We start from the raw sequence: 23,380 nt of genomic DNA on the forward strand, positions 1-23,380 counted from the left end.
ATTATAAAGCGAAAACCCAGGAAAACAGGAAATCACAATATCGGGTCTCTTACTGGTTCCTTACCCATGCCAACCGGACAACCAGGAGTGACTGGCATGATTTATAGCCGACGCCAGTACAAGCTTGCACCCCTAGGAAAATATATTTAGCGAATCACAAAAATGGCTATAGCACTTTATAATACAGAAAACAATACTCAACAAGCCACCCTTAATGATCTAAAACCAGTAAAAGCTTGAGGAGAGCAGGGCAGGCAGTGACAGTGGGAATGGGGGTGGGAACGCAGAGGGGCTTCTGTCCTTCTAGTTGCAGCAAGAGAGAAGTGCAGATCCCCAGATTCTGGATGGTGGGAGCACATGGTCTACAGATCTGCCTATATATAATGTATCCTCTCCCCAGTATGTTGCTATGGGTTACAGTAACTGCATGCACAGGGCACCAGGCTAATACCTGCAAGCCTCTCCTAGTAATATCCCCCTTGCATTGCTATATATACATAGGGGGATGAGGACATGTGATGAGATACTATGGAAGATCCCCCTCATATTCACAGTAACAAGACACAGGAACAGCTATGGGCGACTAGCAGCAGCACGGTAGCGCAAGCAATGCCTATTCCCGCACTTCCGGGTTCTGCGTTCCAGCTGTCTTCCTGCCTCTCCTGTGGAACGCACCGACCGGAAGTGATATCTGCGTGTACTTCTAGGTCACCGCCTGCTGCTGCTGCTAGAGGAAGCACAGGGAGGGGCGGAAGTTGTCTGTGTTGCCAGTCCTGCAGGTGACCCAGGTAATGGCCTCTGCTGGGCTCTGTGTCTAGTTGTGCTGGGGTGGAGGGGGGCATCTGGCTGGGGTCAGGTGGTGCTGCTTTAGGGATGGCAGTCTCTCTTATATTGTGTATTGCTTTCACCTACCACAGTGTCTCATCTCATGCCCTCATCTCACTGTATAGGAATACAAGGGGGCCATGCATTATCCCGTGCACCCAGTTACTGTAACCCATAGCAACACCCCATACTTGGGAGAGGATACATTATAAAGACAGGCAGATCCATCCCCTGTGGATCTGTAATTAATATCGTTATCCCATATTACTTATATAGTGCTGCCAGTGGCACGGCACTGTACACAAAATCCTTGTCACCTCTCTATGGGATGCGCTTACGTTGCCGGCGGACAGCATACCAACGCCGGAATCCTGACCGCCGACAGCCGGAATCCCGGCTAACGGGGGCTATTCCCACTCTGTGGATGTCCACGACACCCATAGAGTGGGAATAGTACTTGCGCTCGCAACTGAGTCCGCAAGGGAACTCTTTTTGCGCTCGCCACCATGCCGTTGTTGGTATACTGACGCCCATCATCCCGACCATTGATATATCATACCCCACCCCTCTCTATTGCTTCGAGTGGAAGGACATACGCCCCTCTCCAGCCGGCTCTCTGGCACCACCTCCCCCCCCCCCCCCCCCCCCCATACACACACACACACTGGCATGCCCCTGCCCCCATCAGCTGTTTACTTACTGTAGCGCTTTTATATCCTCCGTCATCTCATCCATTATTCTGTGCACAGCGAGTATTTCCACACCGTATCAGTGCACCCGGCCCAGAGTTGTTTCATCCCTGACTGGTCCTCATCCTGGTGACTTTTAGTAGTAGAGTAAAATACTTACAGGTGCTGGACGTGCATATAGGAATCATTATCTCTCCGGGACTGCCTTCCCCCACAGTTACTGTCCAGCGTTACCGCACCGTAAGAGGTGTGCACGTCCCTTACAGCCAGTCTGAGTGTATCTTCCCAGGGATGCCAGTAATGTCGGCACTTGTGTCGGTGAAATAGACACTAGAGGTCTATTACATCTCACTTTTATTAATCAAAATGTCCACGCAATTGAACAGGTCATTTTAAGTTTCATACAGTAGTCTTCTAATTAAATTATCGTCCATTTTTAGATCAATTTGTGTGATCGGATAATGCTAATATATTGAGAAAAGTACTGTGTTGATCATCTAATTGACTGGATGGACACCGACAGCAGTCACAGGACTGGAAGGATATTACATCTCACCGTGGAGATCATCTACCTGCTGACTGGGGAGGTGAGGGAGTCTGGGAGTGTCACAGTGACATCACTCTTATCTCTATTACTAACACAGGGACCTGACTGGGGAGGTGAGGGAGTCTGGGAGTGTCACAGTGACATCACTCTTATCTCTATTAATAACACAGGGACCTGACTGGGGAGGTGAGGGAGTCTGGGAGTGTCACAGTGACATCACTCTTATCTCTATTACTAACACAGGGACCTGACTGGGGAAGTGAGGGAGTGTCACAGTGACATCACTCTTCTCTCTATTACTTACACAGTGACCTAACTGGGGAGGTGAGGGAGTCAGGGAGTGTCACAGTGACATCACTCTCATCTCTGTTACTAACACTGGGACCTGACTGGGGAGGTGAGGGAGTCTGGGAGCATCACAGTGACATCACTACTGTCTCTATTACTAACACAGGAACTGGACTGGGAAGGTGAGGGGGTCTGGGGGTGTGACAGTGACATCACACATCACTCTTATCTCTATTACTACCACAGGAACCTGACTGGGGAGGTGAGGGAGTCTGGGAGTGTCACAGTGACAAACCTCTTATCTCTATTACTAACACAGGGACCTGACTGGGGAGGTGAGGGAGTTTGGGAGTGTCACAGTGACATCACTACTGTCTCTATTACTAACACAGAAACCTGACTGGGGAGGTGAGCGAGTCTGGGAGTGTCACAGTGACATCACTCTTCTCTCTATTACTAACAGAGGGACCTGACTGGGGATGTGAGGGAGTCTGGGACTATCACAGTGATGTCACTTTTATCTCTATTACTAACACAGGGACCTGACTGGGGAGGTGAGGGAGTGTCATAGGGACATCACTCTTATCTCTATTACTGACACAGGGACCTGACTGGGGAGGTGAGGGAGTCAGGGAGTGTCACAGTGACATCACTACTGTCTCTATTACTAACACAGGAACCTGACTGGGGAGGTGAGGGAGTCTGGGAGTGTTACTGTGACATCACTCTTATCTTTCTTACTAACACAGGGACCTGACTGGGGAGGTGAGGGAGTCTGGGAGTGTCACAGTGACATCACTCTTCTCTATTATTTACACAGGGACCTGACTGGGGAAGTGAGGGAGTCGGGGAGTGTCACAGTGACATCACTCTTATCTCTATTACTATCACAGGGACCTTACTGGGGAGGTGAGGGAGTCTGGGAGTGTCACAGTAACATCACTCTTATCTCTATTACTAACACAGGGATCTGACTGGGGAGGTGAGGGAGTCTGGGAGTGTCACAGTGACATCTCTTCGCTCTCTTACTAACAGAGGGACCTGACTCGGGAGGTGAGGGAGTCTGGGATTGTAACAGTGACATCCGTCTTCTTTCTATTACTTACACAAGGACTTGACTGTGAAAGTGAGGGAGTCTGGAAGTATCACAGTGACATCACTCTTTATTATTAACACAGGGACCTGTGAGGGAAGGGCCTGACTGGAGAGGTGAGGTAGTACGGGAGCATCACAGTGTTGTCACTCTTATCGCTATTACTATTACAGGGACCTGACTGGGGAGGTGAGGGAGTCTGAGATTGTCACAGTGACATCAATATAAACTCTATTAATAACAGAGAACTGCTGGGGGGTAATAATTACTGTGTTTTAATACCCAGGAGTATATTGTAGTGAAAAAGACACCCAGCAGCCATCCTTGTGCATTAGGAGGACAGAGACGGAACCAATGCCCCATCCTGGTGCCTCCACCTCCCTCACTGATACATGAGAGGCACAATGACCAGAAGATCCTGGAACTCGCCAGCAAGATCATTCAGCTGCTGACTGGAGAGGTGACTGCTGGGAATGGGTCATTATACAGTAACACCAGGGGATGTGTCTGGGTGATAACCGGAGAGGTGACTGCTGGGAATGGGGCATTATACAGTAACACCAGGGGATGTGTCTGGGTGATGACTGGAGAGGTGACTGCTGGGAATGGGGCATTATACAGTAACACCAGGGGATGTGTCTGGGTGATGACTGGAGAGGTGACTGCTGGGAATGAGACATTATACAGTAACACCAGGGGATGTGTCTGGGTGATGGCTGGAGAGGTGACTGCTGGGAATGGGACATTTATACAGCAACACCAGGGGATGTGTCTGGGTGATGACTGGAGAGGTGACTGCTGGGAATGAGACATTATACAGTAACACCGGGGGATGTGTCTGGGTGATGACTGGAGAGGTGACTGCTGGGAATGGGACATTATACAGTAACACCGGGGGATGTGTCTGAGTGATGACTGGAGAGGTGACTGCTGGGAATGGGACATTATACAGTAACACCGGGGGATGTGTCTGGGTGATGACTGGAGAGGTGACTGCTGGGAATGGGACATTATACAGTAACACCAGGGGATGTGTCTGGGTGATGACTGGAGAGGTGACTGCTGGGAATGGGGCATTATACAGTAACACCAGGGGATGTGTCTGGGTGATGACTGGAGAGGTGACTGCTGGGAATGGGGCATTATACAGTAACACCAGGGGATGTGTCTGGGTGATGATTGGAGAGGTGACTGCTGGGAATGGGACATTATACAGTAACACCAGGGGACGTGTCTGGGTGATGGCTGGAGAGGTGACTGCTGGGAATGGGACATTATACAGTAACACCAGGGGATGTCTCTGGGTGATGACTTGAGAGGTGACTGCTGGGAATGGGACATTATACAGTAACACCAGGGGATGTGTCTGGGTGATGACTGGAGAGGTGACTGCTGGGAATGGGGCATTATACAGTAACACCAGGGGATGTGTCTGGGTGATGACTGGAGAGGTGACTGCTGGGAATGGGGCATTATACCGTAACACCAGGGGATGTGTCTGGGTGATGACTGGAGAGGTGACTGCTGGGAATGGGGCATTATACAGTAACACCAGGGGATGTGACTAGAGAGGTGACTGCTGGGAATGGGACATTATACCGTGACACCAGGAGATGTGTCTGGGTGATGACTGTATCATTGTGTGTGTCAGGTTCCTATAAGGTGTGAGGATGTCACTGTCTATTTCTCCATGGAGGAGTGGGAGTATATAGAGGAACACAGGGGTCTGTACAAGGACGTGATGATGGAGAATCACCGGCCCCTCACATCACTGGGTAAGCGGAGACTGTCATGTAGTGTAATGGAGAGAGCAGCTATGGGGCCACCTAGATACACATCATCTGATAATCCCATATATACAATGTACTCAGTCACTGTGTGTCTCCTACAGATGGGGCCAGTAACAGAAATACCCCAGAGAGATGTCCCCGTCCTCTGTATTCCCAGGACCGTACAGAGGAGAATCACAGTGTCACACAGGATTTGAAGGTACATCGAACTGTTTTTATTGTTTGATTTTATTTTTTTAATTAATTTTTATTGTGCCTGAGGTTGGCACTTAAACACGATTTGTAGTAATGTGACTGTCAGATCCCAGCATGCCTTAGAAATACGTCAGCTTCCCATTGTTCTATGGGATGAGGGGGTGGGTGACACTGGCCACAGGGGAAGCCTGGTCTCAGCAGGTCTATCAGCAATAGCTGATGGCATCTCTGCTATCTGACCGGTGCCAGTCTGTATGTGGAATTATACATGTACCAGTATGGGTGTCTGGGTGACCTAGTGCTTCCTTTACCTATAGCGATACCTTTATTTTTTGTTGAAATTGGGAATGCAAATAAAAACTTAAAAGAACAGTATAAGGAGATGAGCATTGTGTGTTTTCTCTTACGTCCTAGAAGATGCTGGGGTCCATATTAATACCATGGGGGTATAGACGGGTTCACCAGGAGCCATTGGCACTTTAAGAGTTTAACAGTGTGGGCTGGCTCCTCCCTCTATGCCCCTCCTACCAGACTCAGTTTAGAAAATGTACCCGGAGGAGCCGGTCACAGCTAGGGGAGCTCTACAGGGCTTTCTTAGTAAAAGTTTTATTTTAGAGTTTGTTATTTTACAGGGAGGTTGCTGGTAACAGCCTCCCTGCTTCAGGGGACTAAGGGGGGGAGTAGTGTCCGCCCTGCGGGGACTGAACAACTGTCTCCGCTGACTGGACACTCAGCTCCAGAGGGGATAGATCGCTCCCTGCCACAGGGGAACGCTCACCCCAGCAGCATGCCGCCACCCCCTTGCAGACCTGAAGTTTGTGGCGAGTGAGTCACCGTCTCCCCCTAGCAAGCGGGGGGCCGGTGTGAAGATGGCGGCTGCAGGGTAGGAGCACAGTACTAACTGCGCTCCGGGGGCTCAGCGGTACTTAGGTGTGGCGCTGTGAGGGGCGCCCTGAGCCGGCGCCTTAACCCTACGCTGACCGGAAAGCCTGTCGGGGTCTGCGGATCTCAGCCAGCAAAAAATCCTCAGGCCAGTATAATCTTGGAGAACGGGAAGAAAGCGCCATTAAGGGGGAGGAGCTTCTCATAGCAGACCCAGCAGCATTCAGCGCCATTTTCCTGCCTGCAGACACGCTGCCAGTGGAAGAGCGGTCCCTCCAGAGCACCTCCAGCTATTTGTACGGTACCAGGGGGTGGGTGTGGTATTGAAAGTCGACAGTAACTAGGTCGACAATGTCTAGGTCGACCACTATTGGTCGACAGTAACTAGGTCGACAGGGTCTTTAGGTCGACATGTTCTAGGTCGACAGGTCAAAAGGTCGACATGAGTTTTTAATGTTATTTTGGTGTAATTTTCTTCGTAGAGTGACCGGGAACCCCAATTAGTGCACCGCGTCCCCTCGCATGGCTCGCTTCGCTCGCCATGCTTCGGGCATGGTGCCTTCGCTTCGCTCGGCACAGATTACTGTTCCAATCGTAGTCCACGTGGATCGTTAAGTATGAAAAGGTTCAAAAAAAGAAAAAAATTGTGAAAAACTCATGTCGACCTTTTGACCTGTCGACCTAGAACATGTCGACCTAAAGACCCTGTCGACCTAGACACCCTGTCGACCTAGTTACTGTCGACCAATAGTGGTCGACCTAGACATTGTCGACCTAGTTACTGTCGACTTTCAGTCCCTATTAAGGGACACAGTCAGCGCTGGTTACGGGTCTCCCTATACCTATATAGCGCTGTGTGTGGGTTGGCTCCAATCTCTGTGTCTCTCTGCCATTCTTGGGGTGGGGGGGAGAACTCTTGTCTGCCCTGTACACTGTGTATGTGGGGTGTACAAGCAAACATGTCTAGAGACTCTGTCTCATATGATGCAGCGGATTTATCTTTTCAGGAAGGTCCCATCCCATGTAATCAGGATTGCACTGTTCTAGCGCAGATCACAGCTAGAGAACCAGAGTGGTTAGCCTCTCTTAGGGGGACTATTTCTCATATTTCTGAAAGGGTTGCAAGGACTGAGCATGCAACTCAGGTATTGCAATCCTCTATGGTTGTATGGTCTGATACTGCTCCCTCGGGGCCCCCTGCTGTATATTCTCACAAACGTGCTCTAGCAGATGGTGATGGGGATGTGTTGAGGGGGACGGCATCACTTGCTAAGGGGGTGCAGTTGATGATTGAGGCCATGCGGGACACCTCCTGAGCAGGTTGAGGAGGCCTTTTTCACGGACAGTAAGAAAGCCCCTCTCACTTTCCCAGCATCTAAGGAATTAAATGCTATATTTGAAAAGCCTGGGAAAACCCGGAGAAAAAATTCCAGATCCCTAAAAGGGTCCTGGTTGCTTTTCCCTTCCCGGGAGAAGATAGAAAAAAAATGGGACTCCTCGCCTATAGTTGACGCCTCTGTCTCCAGGCTGTCAAAACAGGTGGTGTTGCCAGTCCCAGGATCTACCGCATTGAAGGACCCGGCTGATCGCAAAGTGGATGCTACGCTCAAATCCATATACACGGCTTCAGGGGCTATACTGCGGCCTACTATTGCCTGTGCATGGATTTCTAAAGCTATAGCCAAGTGGTCAATCAATCTGCAGGAAGACTTGACTACGATGGATAAAGGTGACGTTGATTTGTTTTTACGTAACATACAGGATCCTGCAGGGTTCCTGGTAGAATCCATGAAGGATCTGGGTTCCATGGCTGCTGGGATCTCCTCCATGTTTGTCTCGGTTCGCAGAGGTCTCTGGCTGCGCCAGTGGTCTGCGGATGCGGAATCCAGGAAAAGTGTGGGGAGCCTACCCTATACAGGGCAGGCTCTGTTTGGGGATGCACTGGATCCGTGGATTGCCACGGCTACCGCGGGTAAGTCTCCTTTTCTCCCCTCAGCTACACCGGCTACGAAGAAGTCTTTTACTCCCAACACGTCACAGTCCTTTCGGCCTACGAGGCCTAGAAAGAACAAGCCTTCTCACACCTTCTTTAGAAGTGGTCGTGCCAAAGCCAAAAAGCATGCTCCCGCAGGTTCCCAGGACCAGAAGCTGCTTCTGGTGCCTCAAAGTCATGAACATGACGGTGGACCGCACAGCCTGGAAGTAGGTCAGGTGGGAGCATTTCAGCCACGTCTGGGTGTCGTCTGGCCTGGACCTTTGGATACAGGATATAGTGTCCAGGGGGTACAGGCTGGAGTTTCAAACTCTCCCGCCACACCGTTTCTTCAAATCAGGCTTGCCAGCTTTGCCAGCAGACAGAGCGGTTCTTCTGGACGCTATCAGAAAATTGGTAGTGTCCGAGGTCATTGTTCCAATTCCACCTCATCATTTGAACAAAGGTTACTATTCGAACCTTTTTGTGTTACCAAAGCCGGATGGTTCTGTAAGGCCAATTCTGAACTTGAAATCTATGAACCCTTATCTCAGGGACTTCAAATTCAAGATGGAGTTTCTGAGGGCAGTTATCTCAGGACTGCTGGAGGGGGAGCTCCTGGTGTCCCTGGACATCAAGGATGCGTACCTCCATATTCCCATTTGGTCGCCGCATCAGGCTTATCTCAGGTTTGTACTGTTAGAAGATCACTATCAGTTTTAGGCACTGCTGTTCGATCTCTCCACGGCACCGAGGGTCTTCACCAAGGTGATGGCAGAGATGATGGTTCTCCTCCGCAAGCAGGGGGTGAACATAATTCCGTATCTGGACGATCTGCTGATCTAGGCATTGTCCAGAGAGAAGTTGTTAAGATCCATTGCTCTCACGACACATCTGCTCAAGGAGCACGGTTGGATCCTGAACCGTCCAAAGTCTCATCTGGAGCTGACAAGGAGGCTGTCTTTCCTGGGGATGATCCTCGACACGGAGGTGCAGAGGGTGTTTCTACCGGTGGAGAAAGCGTTGGTGATTCAAACAATGGTCCGGGATGTCTTGAAGCCTGCCCGGGTATCGGTTCATCAGTGCATCCGCCTTCTGGGGAAGATGGTTGCCTCCTACAAGGCTCTGCAGTACGGAAGGTTTCATGCTCGATCCTTTCAGTTGGATATCTTGGACCAGTGGTCGGGATCTCACCTGCATATGCAACAGAGGATACGTCTGTCACCGAAAGCCAGGATTTCGCTCCTCTGGTGGCTACAACTACCACACCTTCTGGAGGGCCGAGGACTGGATCCTTCTAACCACGGATGCAAGTCTAAGAGGTTGGGGAGCAGTCGCTCAGGGGGAAACCTTCCGAGGAAGGTGGTCAAGTCAAGAATCCCTTCTCCCGATAAACATCCTGGAGCTAAGAGCCTTCTTCAAGCAGCACACCTTCTGCAGGATCGGGCTGTTCAGGTGCAGTCGGACAATGTGACCACAGTGGGCTACATAAACCAACAAGGCGGAACGAAGAGCAGGGCTGCAATGTCAGAGGTGACAAGAATCCTCCTCTGGGCAGAGAGGCACGCGGTGGCGATGTCAGCAATCTTCATTCCGGGAGTAGACGACTGGGAAGCGGACTTCCTCAGCAAACACGATCTCCATCCAGGAGAGTGGGGCCTCCATCCGGAGGTGTTCGAGGAGGTAACCAGTTGGTGGGGGGTTCCTCACATAGACATGATGGCCTCCCGCCTCAACAAGAGGCTGCAGAGGTACTGTTCCAGGTCGAGAGACCCACAGGTAGTGACAGTGGACGCACTTGTAACACAGTGGGTGTTCATGTCAGTGTATGTGTTCCCTCCACTTCCTCTAATTCCAAAAGTTCTACAACTTAAAAAAAGAACAAAGGTTCTTGCAATCCTCATTGCTCCGGACTGGCCAAGGAGGGCTTGGTACGCGGATCTGCTGGATCTACTGCTGGAAGATCCGAGGCCCCTACCTCTTCGAGAGGATCTTCTACTGCAGGGGCTGTTAGCTTATCAAGACTTACCACGGCTACGTTTGACGGCATGGCGGTTGAGCGCCAGATCTTAGCTCGGAAGGGTATTCCGAGCGAGGTTATTCCTACCCTGATACAGGCTAGGAAGGGGGTAACGTCTAAACATTACCATCGCATTTGGAAAAAATGTGTCTTTGTGTGAGTCCCAGAAATTTCCTGCAGTGGAGTTTCCAACTTGGACGTTTTCTCCTTTTCCTGCAAGCAGGTGTGGATATGGGCCTGAGATTGGGCTCCATCAAGGTCCAGATCTCAGCTTTATCCATTTTCTTCCAAAAATATCCCTGAGATTCAGACATTTTTGAAAGGGGTTCTGTACATCCAGCCTCCCTTTGTGGCGCCATCAGCACCCTGGGATCTTGATGTGGTATTACAGTTACTGCAATCAAATTGGTTTGAGCCTCTACAGGAGGTTGAAATCAAATTTCTCACGTGGAAGGCAGTCACTTTATTGGCCTTAGCTTCTGCTTGACGTGTGTTGGAATTGGGGGCTTTGTCCTGTAAAAGTTCCTATCTGGTCTTCCATGAAGATAGGGCGGAACTCAGGACTCGTCTGCAGTTCCTTCCTAAGGTTGTGTCAGCTTTCCATATTGTGGTGCCAGTGGCTACTGACTCCTCAATTGCTTCAAAGGCCTTGGATGTTGTGAGGGCTTTGAAGATTTATGTGAAGAGGACTGCTCATCATAGAAAATCTGACTCTGTTTGTCCTCTATGATCCCAAGAAAATTGGATGTCCTGCTTCTAAGCAGTCGATTTCTCGCTGGATCAGGTTCACCATCCAGCATGCATATTCTACGGCAGGATTGCCGTGTCCAAAATCTGTTAAGGCCCACTTTACACGTAAGGTGGGTTCTTCCTGGGCGGCTGCACGGGGTGTCTCGGCTATACACCTTTGCCGAGCGGCTACTTGGTCTGGGTCGAACATGTTTGCAAAGTTTTACAAGTTCGATACTTGGCCTCTGATGACCTCAAGTTTGGTCAAGCAGTTTTGCAGGAGCCTCCGCGCTCTCCCTCCCGTTCTGGGAGCTTTGGTACATCCCCATGGTACTAAAATGGACCCCAGCATCCTCTAGGACGTAAGACAAAGTAGGATTTTAATTACCTACCGGTAAATCCTTTTCTTGTAGTCCGTAGAGGATGCTGGGCGCCCGCCCAGCGCTTCTTTCTCCTGCAGTGGTTATTTAGTTCAGTACTGCCTGGTTCCTAGGTAAGATCTGCGTTTTTACTATTTCAGCTGTTGCTGAGCTTATCCGGCACGTTGACCGGATTTGCCTTGTTGTGTGAGCTGGTATGAATCTCGCCACTATCTGTGTATAATCCTTCTCTCGAAGTGTTGTCTCCTCGGGCACAGTTTCTAGACTGAGTCTGCTAGGAGGGGCATAGAGGGAGGAGCCAGCTCACACTATTTAACTCTTAAAGTGCCAATGGCTCCTGGTGGACCATGGTACTAATATGGACCCCAGCATCCTCTACGGACTACAAGAAAAGGATTTACCGGTAGGTAATTAAAATCCTGTTTTGTTTTTTTTTAAAAACAGTCTTTTATCTGTTTAGTCTTCCTGAATTTATTGAAGTATCCATATTGTAAAGTGATATTCCAATTATTTTGTGTTGTATGTAGCGTGATCTACCAGACAGTGATGGTGGAGAAGAGATGTATGTGATGGATGATCAGCAATATAAGGAGGAGGAAATCCCTACAGATATCAGCACAGGTAATAGTCAAATATTCTCCTTGTTCTGTTGCTGCAGCAATCTCTTATTCTACTCCCTCCTCTGTCCATACAAACTAATGAAGCCCAGTACGTAAGTCAGGAGCCATCAGCCCCTATTATACTCCTGCTCTCCCCCTCACATCATGTCACTGTGTGTTACCAGCCCAGAGATCTGACCAGTCTCCTCCCCACACTCTCTGGTGTATCTCATACATCAGGAGCCATCAGCCGCTATTATACTCCTGCTCTCCACCTCACATCATGTCACTGTGTGTTACCAGCCCAGAGATCTGACCAGTCTCCTCCCCACACTCTCTGGTGTATTTCATACATCAGGAGCCATCAGCTCCTATTATACTCCTGCTCTCCCCCTCACATCATGTCACTGTGTGTTACCAGCCCAGAGATCTGACCAGTCTCCTCCCCACACTCTCTGGTGTATCTCATACATCAGGAGCCATCAGCCGCTATTATACTCCTGCTCTCCCCCTCACATCATGTCACTGTGTGTAACCAGCCCAGAGATCTGACCAGTCTCCTCCCCACACTCTCTGGTGTATATCATACATCAGGAGCCATCAGTCCCTATTATACTCCTGCTCTCCCCTCACATCATGTCACTGTGTGTTACCAGCCCAGAGATCTGACCAGTCTCCTCCCCACACTCTCTGGTGTATCTCATACATCAGGAGACATCAGCCCCTATTATACTCCTGCTCTCCTCCTCACATCATGTCACTGTGTGTTACCAGCCCAGAGATCTGACCAGTCTCCTCCCCACACACTCTCTGGTGTATCTCATACATCAGGAGCCATCAGCCCCTATTATACTCCTGCTCTCCCCCTCACATCATGTCACTGTTTGTTACCAGCCCAGAGATCTGACCAGTCTCCTCCCCACACACTCTCTGGTGTATCTCATACATCAGGAGCCATCAGCCCCTATTATACTCCTGCTCTCCCCCTCACATCATGTCACTGACCAGTCTCCTCCCCATACTCTCTGGTGTATCTCATACATCTCAGTACTTCAGACTGATCTTTATTCACAGACCCCAGAGACGACATACTGACTTAATGGCCAGTGAGAAGATTAACTATAGTCCTCCGTTTAACTTACTACAGGTAATTACACATTCATTTCTCTTACGTCCTAGAGGATGCTGGGGACTCCAAAAGGACCATGGGGTATAGATGGGATCCGCAGGAGCTTGGGCACACTAAAAAGACTTTGACTGGGTGTGAACTGGCTCCTCCCTCTATGCCCCTCCTCCAGACCTCAGTTAGACTTTGTGCCCAGGAGTGACTGGACATACACTAGAGGAGCTCTACTGAGTTTCTCTAGAAAATACTTTTGTTAAGTTTTTTATTTTCAGGGAGACTTGCTGGCTACAGGCTCCCTGCATCGTGGGACTGAGGGGAGAGAAGTCAGACCTACTTCTTCGTTAATGGCTCTGCTTCTTAGGCTACTGGACACCACTAGCTCCAGAGGGTTCGATCACTTGGTGCGCCTAGCTGCTTGTTCCCGAAGACGCGCTGTCACCCCCCTCACAGAAGCCAGAAGAAAGAAGCCGGGTGAGTATGAGAAGATCCGAAGACATCAGACGGCAGAAGACTTCAGTAACGAGGTACAGCGCAGCGGTAGCACTGCGCTGCATGCTCCCACACACTTCACCAACGGCACTCACAGGGTGCAGGGCGCTGGGGGGGAGCGCCCTGGGCAGCACGTTACTGGGGTCATTTGAGCTGGCAGACAGGCCTATTCGGTGCACGGGCACCGTATTTCATACCCCCGCCAGCAAATTTTTTTTTTTTACGTTTAGCGGGACTGAAGCGCGCCGGGAAGGGGCTGGGCTTAGCCGCACAGCTCACCAGCGCCATTTTCTCTCATTCACAGCCGCTGCAGAGACGCTGGCCCGGGACCTCCAGGCTCCTTACAAGTAAAAGGGAGCAAAACGGGGTGGGGGGGGGGGGGGGGGGACAGATAAATTGGTGCTTTTTTTATCATTAAGGGCAGTGCTATCATATATTATTGTGGTGGGATATATGGGCGCTGGGGTGTGAGCTGGCATACTCCCTCTGTGTTTCTCTGTCCAGACTTCCCTGTGGGTCTGTCCCCTTGATTTGGCCAGTGTGTGTGTGGGTGTGTCGGTACTACGTGTCGGCATGTCTGAGGCTGAGTGTTCCTCCCCCGAGGAAGGTACTGGGGGCGCAGAAAAGGAGTTGGATATGACTCTGTCGGCACGGCCGACGCCTGATTTGGTTACTATGTTAAGTACACTTAATGCAAATGTGGCCTCATTGTCTAAGAGGCTGGATAAATCTGAGTCTCAGACACAAGTATGGAGGAAATCCATAGAGGATGCTTTGGCTCAGGTGCAGACCCCTTCAGGGTCACAAAAACGTTAGTTTACCCAGATAGTAGATACGGATACCGACACGGACTCTGATTCCGATGTCGATTTAGATGAGGCTACTTTACACCCAAGGCTAGTTAAGAGTATTCAGTACATGATTGTGGCTATTAAAGATGTTTTACGTATCTCTGACGAACCTCCTGTGCAGGAAACAAGGATTTGCTTATTTAAAGGGAAAAAAACCTGAGGTGAAGTTTCCCCCCTCTCATGAAATAAATGCTCTTTGTGAAAAAGCTTGGGAGTCACCGGACAAGAGGTGGCAGATTCGCAAGAGAATTTTCATGGCGTATCCTTTCCCCTCTGATGATAGGGAAAAATGGGAGTCGTCTCCGAATGTCGACAAAGCTCTATCCCGTTTGTCCAAGAAGGTGGCTACCGCGACTGCGGGTAAGTCATCTTTTCTTCCTTATGTTTCCACACAACAGAAAAAGACACCCCATCAGCAGATGCAGTCCTTTCGACCTAATAAATACAAACGAGGAAAAGGCTCGTCCTTCCTCGCTTCAAAGGGTAGAGGAAGGGGAAAGAAGTCGCCTGCAGGATCAGGCACCCAGGACCAGAAGTCCTCCCCAGCCTCTACCAAGTCCACCGCATGTCGCTGGGGCTCCCCTGCGGGAGTCCGGGCCGGTGGGGGGCCATCTCCGGATCTTCAGTCAGGTCTGGGTTCAATTAGCCCTGGATCCTTGGGCCCTAGACAAAGGGGTATATGCAATTGCGGTCGAATTGCCGCAAATGTCGAAAAACGGGGCATTTTCGACACAAAAAAAAAATTCGACAATGCAATACAGTACTTTTCGACAAAAAAAAACGGCCGTTTCAGATTCGACTTTTTGAAATTCGACAGTTGTCAAATTTGACATGTCTGCAATGGTAAAAATGCGGCTTTTCGACAAAAGTATATTCAATTGAAGAATGTCGATTCGACAACAGTGCTTTTCGACATTTCGTCAATTTCAGCGGAATCTAATAAAAATGTTTAAAAACATGTTTTTTTTGTGTGTTTTTTTTGTTGCTAATAGCATATCTATTTATATTAGAAGGGATTATCTACTTGGTTTGTCTATTAGGAGCCACAAGTATTATTTATATATTTTTTAAAAGAATATATATTTTTTCACTGACTAAAATAATAGGGAGAGATCAGAGCATGTTTTTCAGTGGGAAGGGGTGGGAATGGGTTAAAAATCAAGAAAAAAGACGTAGGGGTCCCCCGTATTTTTAACACCAGCACAGGGCTCCACTAGCTGGAGAGATAATGCCACATCCGTGTGACACTTTTATACCGGTCCCTAGCTAGTGGAGCCCGGTGCTGGTGTTAAAAATACGGGGGACCCCTACGTCTTTTGTCCCCCATATTTTTTGCACCAGGACCGGACGCAGAGCCCGGTGCTGGTTGTAAAAATACGGGTGATCCCCTGTCAATTTTTTTTCCGTATTTTTACAACCAGGACCGGCTCAAAGAACCCGAGGCTGGTTATGCTTAGGAGGGGTGGTCTTCTGTATGCCGGCGGTCGGGCTCCCGGCGCTCAGTATACCGGCGCCGGGAGCCCGACAGCCGGCATACCGACAGCCGGCATACCGACACTTATTTTCCCTCGTGGGGGTCCACGACCCCCATAGAGGGAGAATAAAATAGTGTGGCGCGCGTAGCGCGCCACCGTGCCCGTAGCGTGGCGAGCGCAGCGAGCCCGCAAGGGGCTCATTTGCGCTCGCCACACTGTCGGTAAGCCGGCGGTCGGCCTCCCGGCGCCGGTATGCTGGTCGCCGGGAGCCCGACCGCCGGCCAGCCGTAGTGAACCCCTTAGGAGGGGGGACCCCACGCATTTTTTTCTGTTTTTTTTAAACACTTTTGTGCCGTCCAAAAAGTCGAATCCAGGACGCACACTATCTGTCAGTTGGTCCGTTTTTCGACAGCGGGACTGTCGAATCCGTTTTTTATTGAATATGTCGAATTCGGGTCCCGGCGGCAGGGTGTCTGACTGTCGAATTGTGTCGAATTCGACCGCAATTGCATATACCCCATAGTGTCTCAGGGGTACAAGCTGGAGTTTCAGGAGATGCCCCCTCACCGCTTTTTAATTTCGGCCTTGCCAGTGTCTCTTCCGGAAAGAGATGTGGTAAATGCTGCGATACAAAAGTTGTGTCAACAGAGGGTCATTGTTCCCGTTCCCCCGTCCCAACGGCGGGAGGGGTTCTATTCGAGCCTCTTTGTCATACCGAAGCCGGACGGTTCAGTCAGACCGATTCTGAACCTAAAATCCCTCAATCCATACTTGAAAACTTTTAAGTTCAAGATGGAATCTCTTCGAGCTGTAATCTCCAGCCTAGAAGGGGGGATTTTATGGCGTCAGTCGACATAAAGGATGCCTACTTACACGTCCCTATATATCCTCCGTATCAGGCCTTCCTGAGATTTGCGGTGCAGGATTGTCATTACCAATTTCAGACGTTGCCGTTTGGGCTTTCAACGGCCCCGAGGGTTTTCACCAAGGTCATGGCAGAAATGATGGTTCTCCTTCGCAAGCAAGGGGTTACAATTATCCCGTATTTGGACGATCTCCTGATAAAGGCGAGGTCCAAGGAACAGTTGTTAAGAAATGTGGATCTTTCTCTGTCGGTTCTGCGACAACACGGTTGGGTTCTAAATTTGCCAAAGTCTCAGTTGATCCCGGCCACTCAGCTGCCCTTTCTGGGCATGATCCTAGACACAAAGTTACAGAGAGTGTTTCTTCCGGAGGACAAAGCTCTGGAAATACAGACATTGGTCAGGGAGCTTCTGAGGCCGACAAGTGTGTCGATTCATCAATGTACTCGGGTTTTAGGGAAAATGGTTGCGGCTTACGAAGCCATTCCGTTTGGCAGGTTTCATGCCCGGGTGTTTCAGTAGGATCCGCTGTACAAATGGTCCGGGTCTCACCTGCACATGCACCGGAAAATAAGTCTATCTTCCAGGGCCAGGATTTCTCTCCCGATTCGGAATCCAGGACTGGGTCCTGCTGACAACAGATGCAAGTCTCCGAGGCTGGGGCGCAGTCATGCAAGGAAGAAATTTCCAGGGAAAATGGTCAAACCAGGAATCTTGTCTCCAAATAAATGTTCTCAAGTTAAGAGCTATTTACAACCGGCCTGCTACAAGCGAAGAGCCTTCTTCAGGGTCATCCTGTCCTGATTCAGTCGGACAACATAACAGCGGTGGCGTACGTAAACCGCCAAGGCGGAACAAGGAGCAGGGCGGCTATGGCGGAGGCCACAAGAATCCTTCACTGGGCGGAACAGCACGTGAGCAGCAGTATTCATTCCGGGAGTGGACAACTGGGAAGCAGACTTCCTCAGCAGACACGATCTCCATCCGGAAGAGTGGGCTCTTCATCAAGAGGTATTTGCAGACGTGACAAGGCGTTGGGGAATTCCTCTGATGGACATGATGGCGTCTCGCCTCAACAAGAAGCTTCCGAGGTATTGTTCCAGGTCGCGGGACCCCCAAGCCAGTGCAGTGGACGCCCTGGTGACTCCGTGGGTGTTTCAGTCGGTGTATGTGTTCCCTCCGCTTCCTCTCATTCCAAAGGTGCTGGGGATCATACGACGAACAAAAGTTCAGGCGATTCTCATCGTTCCAGATTGGCCACGCAGGGCCTGGTATCCGGATCTTCGGGAATTGCTTGTGGAAGATCCTTGGCCGCTTCCTCTAAGAGAGGACCTGTTACTGTAGGGGCCCTGCGTGTTTCCGGACTTACCGTGGCTGCGTTTGATGGCGTGGAAGTTGAGCGCCAAATCTTAGCTCGAAAAGGTATTCCTGGGGAGGTCATCCCCACTCTCCTTAAGGCTAGGAAGGAGGTTATGACGAAACATTATCACCGTATTTGGAGAAAGTATGTTTCGTGGTGTGAAACCAAAGCAGCTCCTGCAGAGGAGTTTCACTTGGGTCGGTTTCTCCATTTTTTGCAAGCAGGCGTCGATGCAGGCTTGAAATTGGGTTCCATCAAAGTGCAGATTTCGGCTTCAGACTTTCGTGTAGGGAGTGCTGCATATCCATCCTCCATTTGTGCCGCCTGTGGCGCCGTGGGATCTTGAAGTGGTGTTGCAGTTTCTTGTGTCTCACTGGTTTGAACCTTTGCGTAAGGTTGAGTTGAAATTTCTCACTTGGAAAGTGGTCAGGCTTTTGGCTCTGGCATCTGCCAGGCGAGTGTCAGAGTTGGCGGCCTTGTCTCACAAGAGTCCATATTTGATCTTCCATTCGGATAGAGCGGAATTGAGGACTCGTCAACAATTTCTGCCGAAGGTGGTTTCTTCGTTTCACATTAACCAACCTATTGTGGTGCCTGTGGCTGCAGATGCTGTGGCGGTTCCAAAGTCTCTTGATGATGTTAGAGCTTTGAAAATTTACGTCGCCAGAACGGCTCTTACCAGGAAAACAGAGGCTTTGTTTGTCCTGTATGCTTCCAACAAGATAGGAAATCCTGCTTCTAAGCAAACTATTGCACGTTGGATTTGTAATACGATCCAGCAAGCTCATTCTTCGGCTGGGCTACCGTCGCCGAAGTCAGTAAAGGCCCATTCTACCAGGAAAGTGGGCTCATCTTGGGCGGCTGCCCGAGGGGTCTTGGCACTTCAGCTTTGCCGAGCAGCTACGTGGTCAGGTTCAAACACCTTTGCTAAGTTTTACAACTTTGTTACCCTGGCTGATGAGGACCGCATGTTTGCTCAATCGGTGCTGCAGAGTCGTCCGCACTCTCCATGGGGTCTTCTGGAGCTTTGGTATAGACCCCATGGTCCTTTTGGAGTCCCCAGCAACCTCTAGGACGTAAGAGAAAATAGGATTTTAATACCTACCGGTAAATCCTTTTCTCCTAGTCCGTAGAGGACGCTGGGCGCCCATCCCAGTGCGGACTGTTCCTTGCAGTTAGGTTGTTACTGGTTATTTTCGGTTACATGAGGTTGTGTATCAGTTATGTTCAGCTTGTTGCTGTTGTTAGTTCATACTGTTGTCTGGTTTCACGCTACTCCAGTTGTACGGTATGTTTGTGGTGTGGGCTGGTATGTTTCTCGCCCTTAGGTTAACAAAAATCCTTTCCTCGAAATGTCCGTCTCTCCTGGGCACAGTTCCTATAACTGAGGTCTGGAGGAGGGGCATAGAGGGAGGAGCCAGTTCACACCCAGTCAAAGTCTTTTTAGTGTGCCCAAGCTCCTGCGGATCCCGTCTATACCCCATGGTCCTTTTGGAGTCCCCAGCATCCTCTATGGACTAGGAGAAAAGGATTTACCGGTAGGTATTAAAATCCTATTTTTTATTAGATGTGACTGTGAAGAAGGGGGGTTCCAAATCACTCAGACATGGTGGTAGATGAAAACCAACAGTGGGTTATTGAACAGAATGGGTGATAAACTCTTCAGTTATACAATCCAAACTGGCAGTTCCCACAAGGAGCTCCTGACAGAATATCACTTCTTACCCTAGGAGCAGACAACCTTCCCCTCATTCCTCACAATAGCCCACCTTTATCATACTCCTCCGTCCCCCATGCAGCGCCCTCCCCAGGGGAGTTACAAAAGGTTCAGATTGGTGGGGTCTTTGCAGTGTCCAACCCCTACTACCTCCCCTCATGTGTCATCTCTCAGGTGACACCCTGCTGGAACTATTAATTTCTCATTTCCTCAATTTACCCTTGAGCCTGAGACTTATAATAATTAGTCTCCTGATTTGTCCTGGATAAAACTGTAAAAGCATTCTTATATAACTATTTCTTAGGGGTATATTCAATAGAAGTCGTATCCGTTCCGACAAGCATTGTTGTATGGGATCTGACAAAGCCCTATTCAATGAACGTCCGCAGCCGCCAGCGCTCACTCGCAGCTACATCGGCCAGAGCCCGGGCAGTACAGGTGCGGTGGGCGCTCTATCTGCTCCGTGTAAAAGTGGAGCGGCACCCCCGGCTCCCTGTGCGCTGCGCCCCCGGCTCCCTGTGCTGCTGTCCGGAGAGGCGAGCTGTGTGAGTGCCGGGCAGCGGGACCTGGTTTTCCCTGGCGTGCTGCGCTGGCTTCTGGCGCTGTGCGGTGAGGTCCTGTCCGGGGACAAACTTGTGCTAGCGCCGCATCAGCACCCGTCCAGCCTCTGCTGAATAACAGTATGTATTTATGCTTCCAATGCCGGGCTAAACCCGACAGGTTTGGCCCGTTCCCAAGTGTCAATCTGACTTTTTTTAAAGTCGGATTGACATTGTCGGAAACGGGGCTAAAACCTGTCGGGTTTGGCCGCGCTTTCGACAATACGTGCACCGCCGATCCACGTGCTTTCCGACCGCTTTCTGACAAGGTGGGAATTCCCGACTTGTCGGAAAAAACAGTCCCCTATTGAATAGGTCGGAAACCCCTTCCGACCTATACCTGTCGGAAGCTGCCGTCTTTCCAACAACACGGCAGCTTCCGACACTTATTGAATACGCCCCTTAATGTTCAGGATGATATGTGCAATTCTCAAGTTAATGCATTAAATGTAACTGCATATTGTAATAATTTATAGTATGGAATATTTAGAATGATGCCGTATTCATCCTGTTGTAAACATTTTTATTTCGTTGTCTTCAGTTGATAGACCCATGAACAACTCTGAGGAACATCCAATTGTCTATCTAGATTGTGAGATAGAAAATAACATCGTTACGCAAGAAGCTACAGATGAAAACCCCATTACCCTGTATATGCATCCAGCACCTCACAATGCAGAACTATTGTCTCATCCCTCTACACGTGAGAGGTGTTCTCTTGATAAATCAGATAGTACAGCTCCCAAAGGCGGTGAAATATTCTCGTGTACTGAATCCAATAAACATTTTGTCCAGAGAGCAAAACTTTCCACACACATGCGAAACCACACAGATGAGAAGTCGTTTTCGTGTACCGTTTGCGGAAAATGTTGCACACGGAAAATGGATCTAATAAAACATGAGAGAATTCACACGGGTGAGAAGCCGTTTCCCTGTTCTCACTGCGGGAAATGTTTTACCCAGAACTCAAATCTTATTGAGCATCAGAAGACTCACACGGGAGAGAAGCCCTTTTCCTGTCTCGTTTGTGGGAAGCGCTGCACGCGGAAAACGGGCCTCGTCAAACATCAGCGAATCCACACGGGTGAGAAGCCCTTTCCGTGTTCCGAGTGTGGGAAGAGTTTTAAACACAGAACGGCTCTTGTCGTGCACCAGAAAATTCACACCGGCGAGAAGCCGTACCCATGCTCCGAGTGTGGGAAACGCTTTAGAGAGAAAGGGGATCTTGTTAAACACCAGAGAACTCACACGGGCGAAAAACCATTTCCTTGTTCCGAGTGTGGGAAATGTTTTACGTTAAAGTCAACTCTTGTTAAACATTTCAGAATCCACACAGGCGAGAAGCCGTTTTCGTGTTCCGACTGTGGCAAATGTTGCTCGAGGAAATCCGATCTGGTTATTCATCGGAGAACTCACAACGACAAGAAGCCGTTTTCATGTTCTGAATGTGCCAAATGTTTTAGAGAGAGAGCGGATCTTCTAAAACATCACAGGAGTCACACCGGCAAGATGCCTTACCCGTGTTCTGAGTGTGGGAAATGTTTTTCCGTAAAATCGTCTCTTATTAACCATCAGAGAATTCACAGAGGAGAGAAGCTGTTTCCATGTTCCGCGTGCGGACAATGTTTTAGAGAGAAGACCGATCTTGGGAAACATCAGCTAATTCACACGGGCGAGAAGCTGTTTCCATGTTCCCAGTGCGGGAAATGTTTTCCATTAAAATCAATGCTCGTTAAACATTTCCAAACTCACAATGGTGAGAAGCCACTGTCATACTTGGAGTGTGGGGAATGTGCCATGCAGATATCAAATCTTGCTGAACATGAGAAATCTCACACAAGTTTACGCGGGTGAAAGTCTCTTGCTGTCTCTAAACGTAAAGGGTTTTATTCAGAGATCACATATTAAGACATAACACTGTAATATGTGGGCGGGAGATTCTCTATGCCTTACACAGGCTCTCACTTCTCCCAGTTAATTTTTCAAAAAATAAAAATGCAAGTGGCACCCGTCTACCACTGTAATTTTTTTTTTTTTATTATCCATTTTCAAAACTATTCTTGCAGGGTGTTTAATTTTACCTGTCCAAGACGTCTATTATAATTTCTGCAGCAGGGTACACTGTGTTCCACAGGGAATACATCGGGGTATAGAGATGGATCTGGATCCAGGCACCAACAGGTTAAAGCTTTAGCTGTCCCAGGATGCATTGGGGCCTCCCCTATAACCCCGCCTCCAAGCACTGTGAGCTCCGTTTCGAGTTGGTGCCTGCAGGAGGCTGCGCTGGACAGCCCTGAAAAAAGCTTTCGAAGACTTCATGGGCCGCAGCACTGTTATATGTCACAGTGACATTCAGCGCTGTGGCTCCATCACCTCCCAAGCGGCGTCGCAAACTCCCGCGGCCTGTTCCCGAGTACTTGCAGTGGAGACACTCTGGCTCTAGGCACACGGTCGCAGACGCGCTCCTGCGCGTCTGCAACCGTGTGGAGGTAAGAGGGGAGGAGGTACGGGGAGGAGGTAAGAGGAGGAGGAGGCTACGGGGAGGAGGTAAGAGGGTCCCCCAGGCGGGATTCGCCATTAAATCGTGTTCCGTTTGCAGTCTAGGGAGACGGACTGCGACGCTGGCGTGGACACTGTTGCGCACAGGAACCCCATTATATCTGCCAAGGCATAGGAGTACAGGTCGGGTGTACTAACACCCAGTTTAATAAGACTCCATAGGACCAGGCAGTGAGGACCAGCATAGGGGAGCCGGCACTTGACCTGTAGCCCCTCCCCCAGCCCAGGGCGCCATTTCTGAGCAGATTTTCCTGCCCTGGAGCTACCTTCCACTCTCCCTCACTCCCTGACTGAGACGCTTGGCGCCATCTTAGGTATAGCTGCGGCTGGTC

General features: G+C 49.8%; 1 protein-coding gene across 1 annotated transcript; it reads left to right on the forward strand.

The window, feature by feature from the left end:
* Positions 1–688: 688 nt before the first annotated feature.
* Positions 689–22,504, forward strand: LOC134983960 (gastrula zinc finger protein XlCGF57.1-like). The gene is made up of 7 exons (XM_063949596.1): positions 689–788; positions 1,955–2,101; positions 3,729–3,902; positions 5,094–5,217; positions 5,334–5,431; positions 11,938–12,031; positions 21,031–22,504. Exons 2-7 carry the CDS (start codon positions 2,024–2,026, stop codon positions 22,341–22,343), a joined length of 1,881 nt encoding a protein of 626 aa, XP_063805666.1. The 5' UTR covers positions 689–788; positions 1,955–2,023; the 3' UTR covers positions 22,344–22,504.
* The last annotated feature ends 876 nt before the right edge of the window (positions 22,505–23,380 follow it).

The sequence above is a fragment of the Pseudophryne corroboree genome (assembly GCF_028390025.1).
Source record: "Pseudophryne corroboree isolate aPseCor3 chromosome 3 unlocalized genomic scaffold, aPseCor3.hap2 SUPER_3_unloc_3, whole genome shotgun sequence".
In the NCBI taxonomy this organism is placed as follows: domain Eukaryota; kingdom Metazoa; phylum Chordata; class Amphibia; order Anura; family Myobatrachidae; genus Pseudophryne; species Pseudophryne corroboree.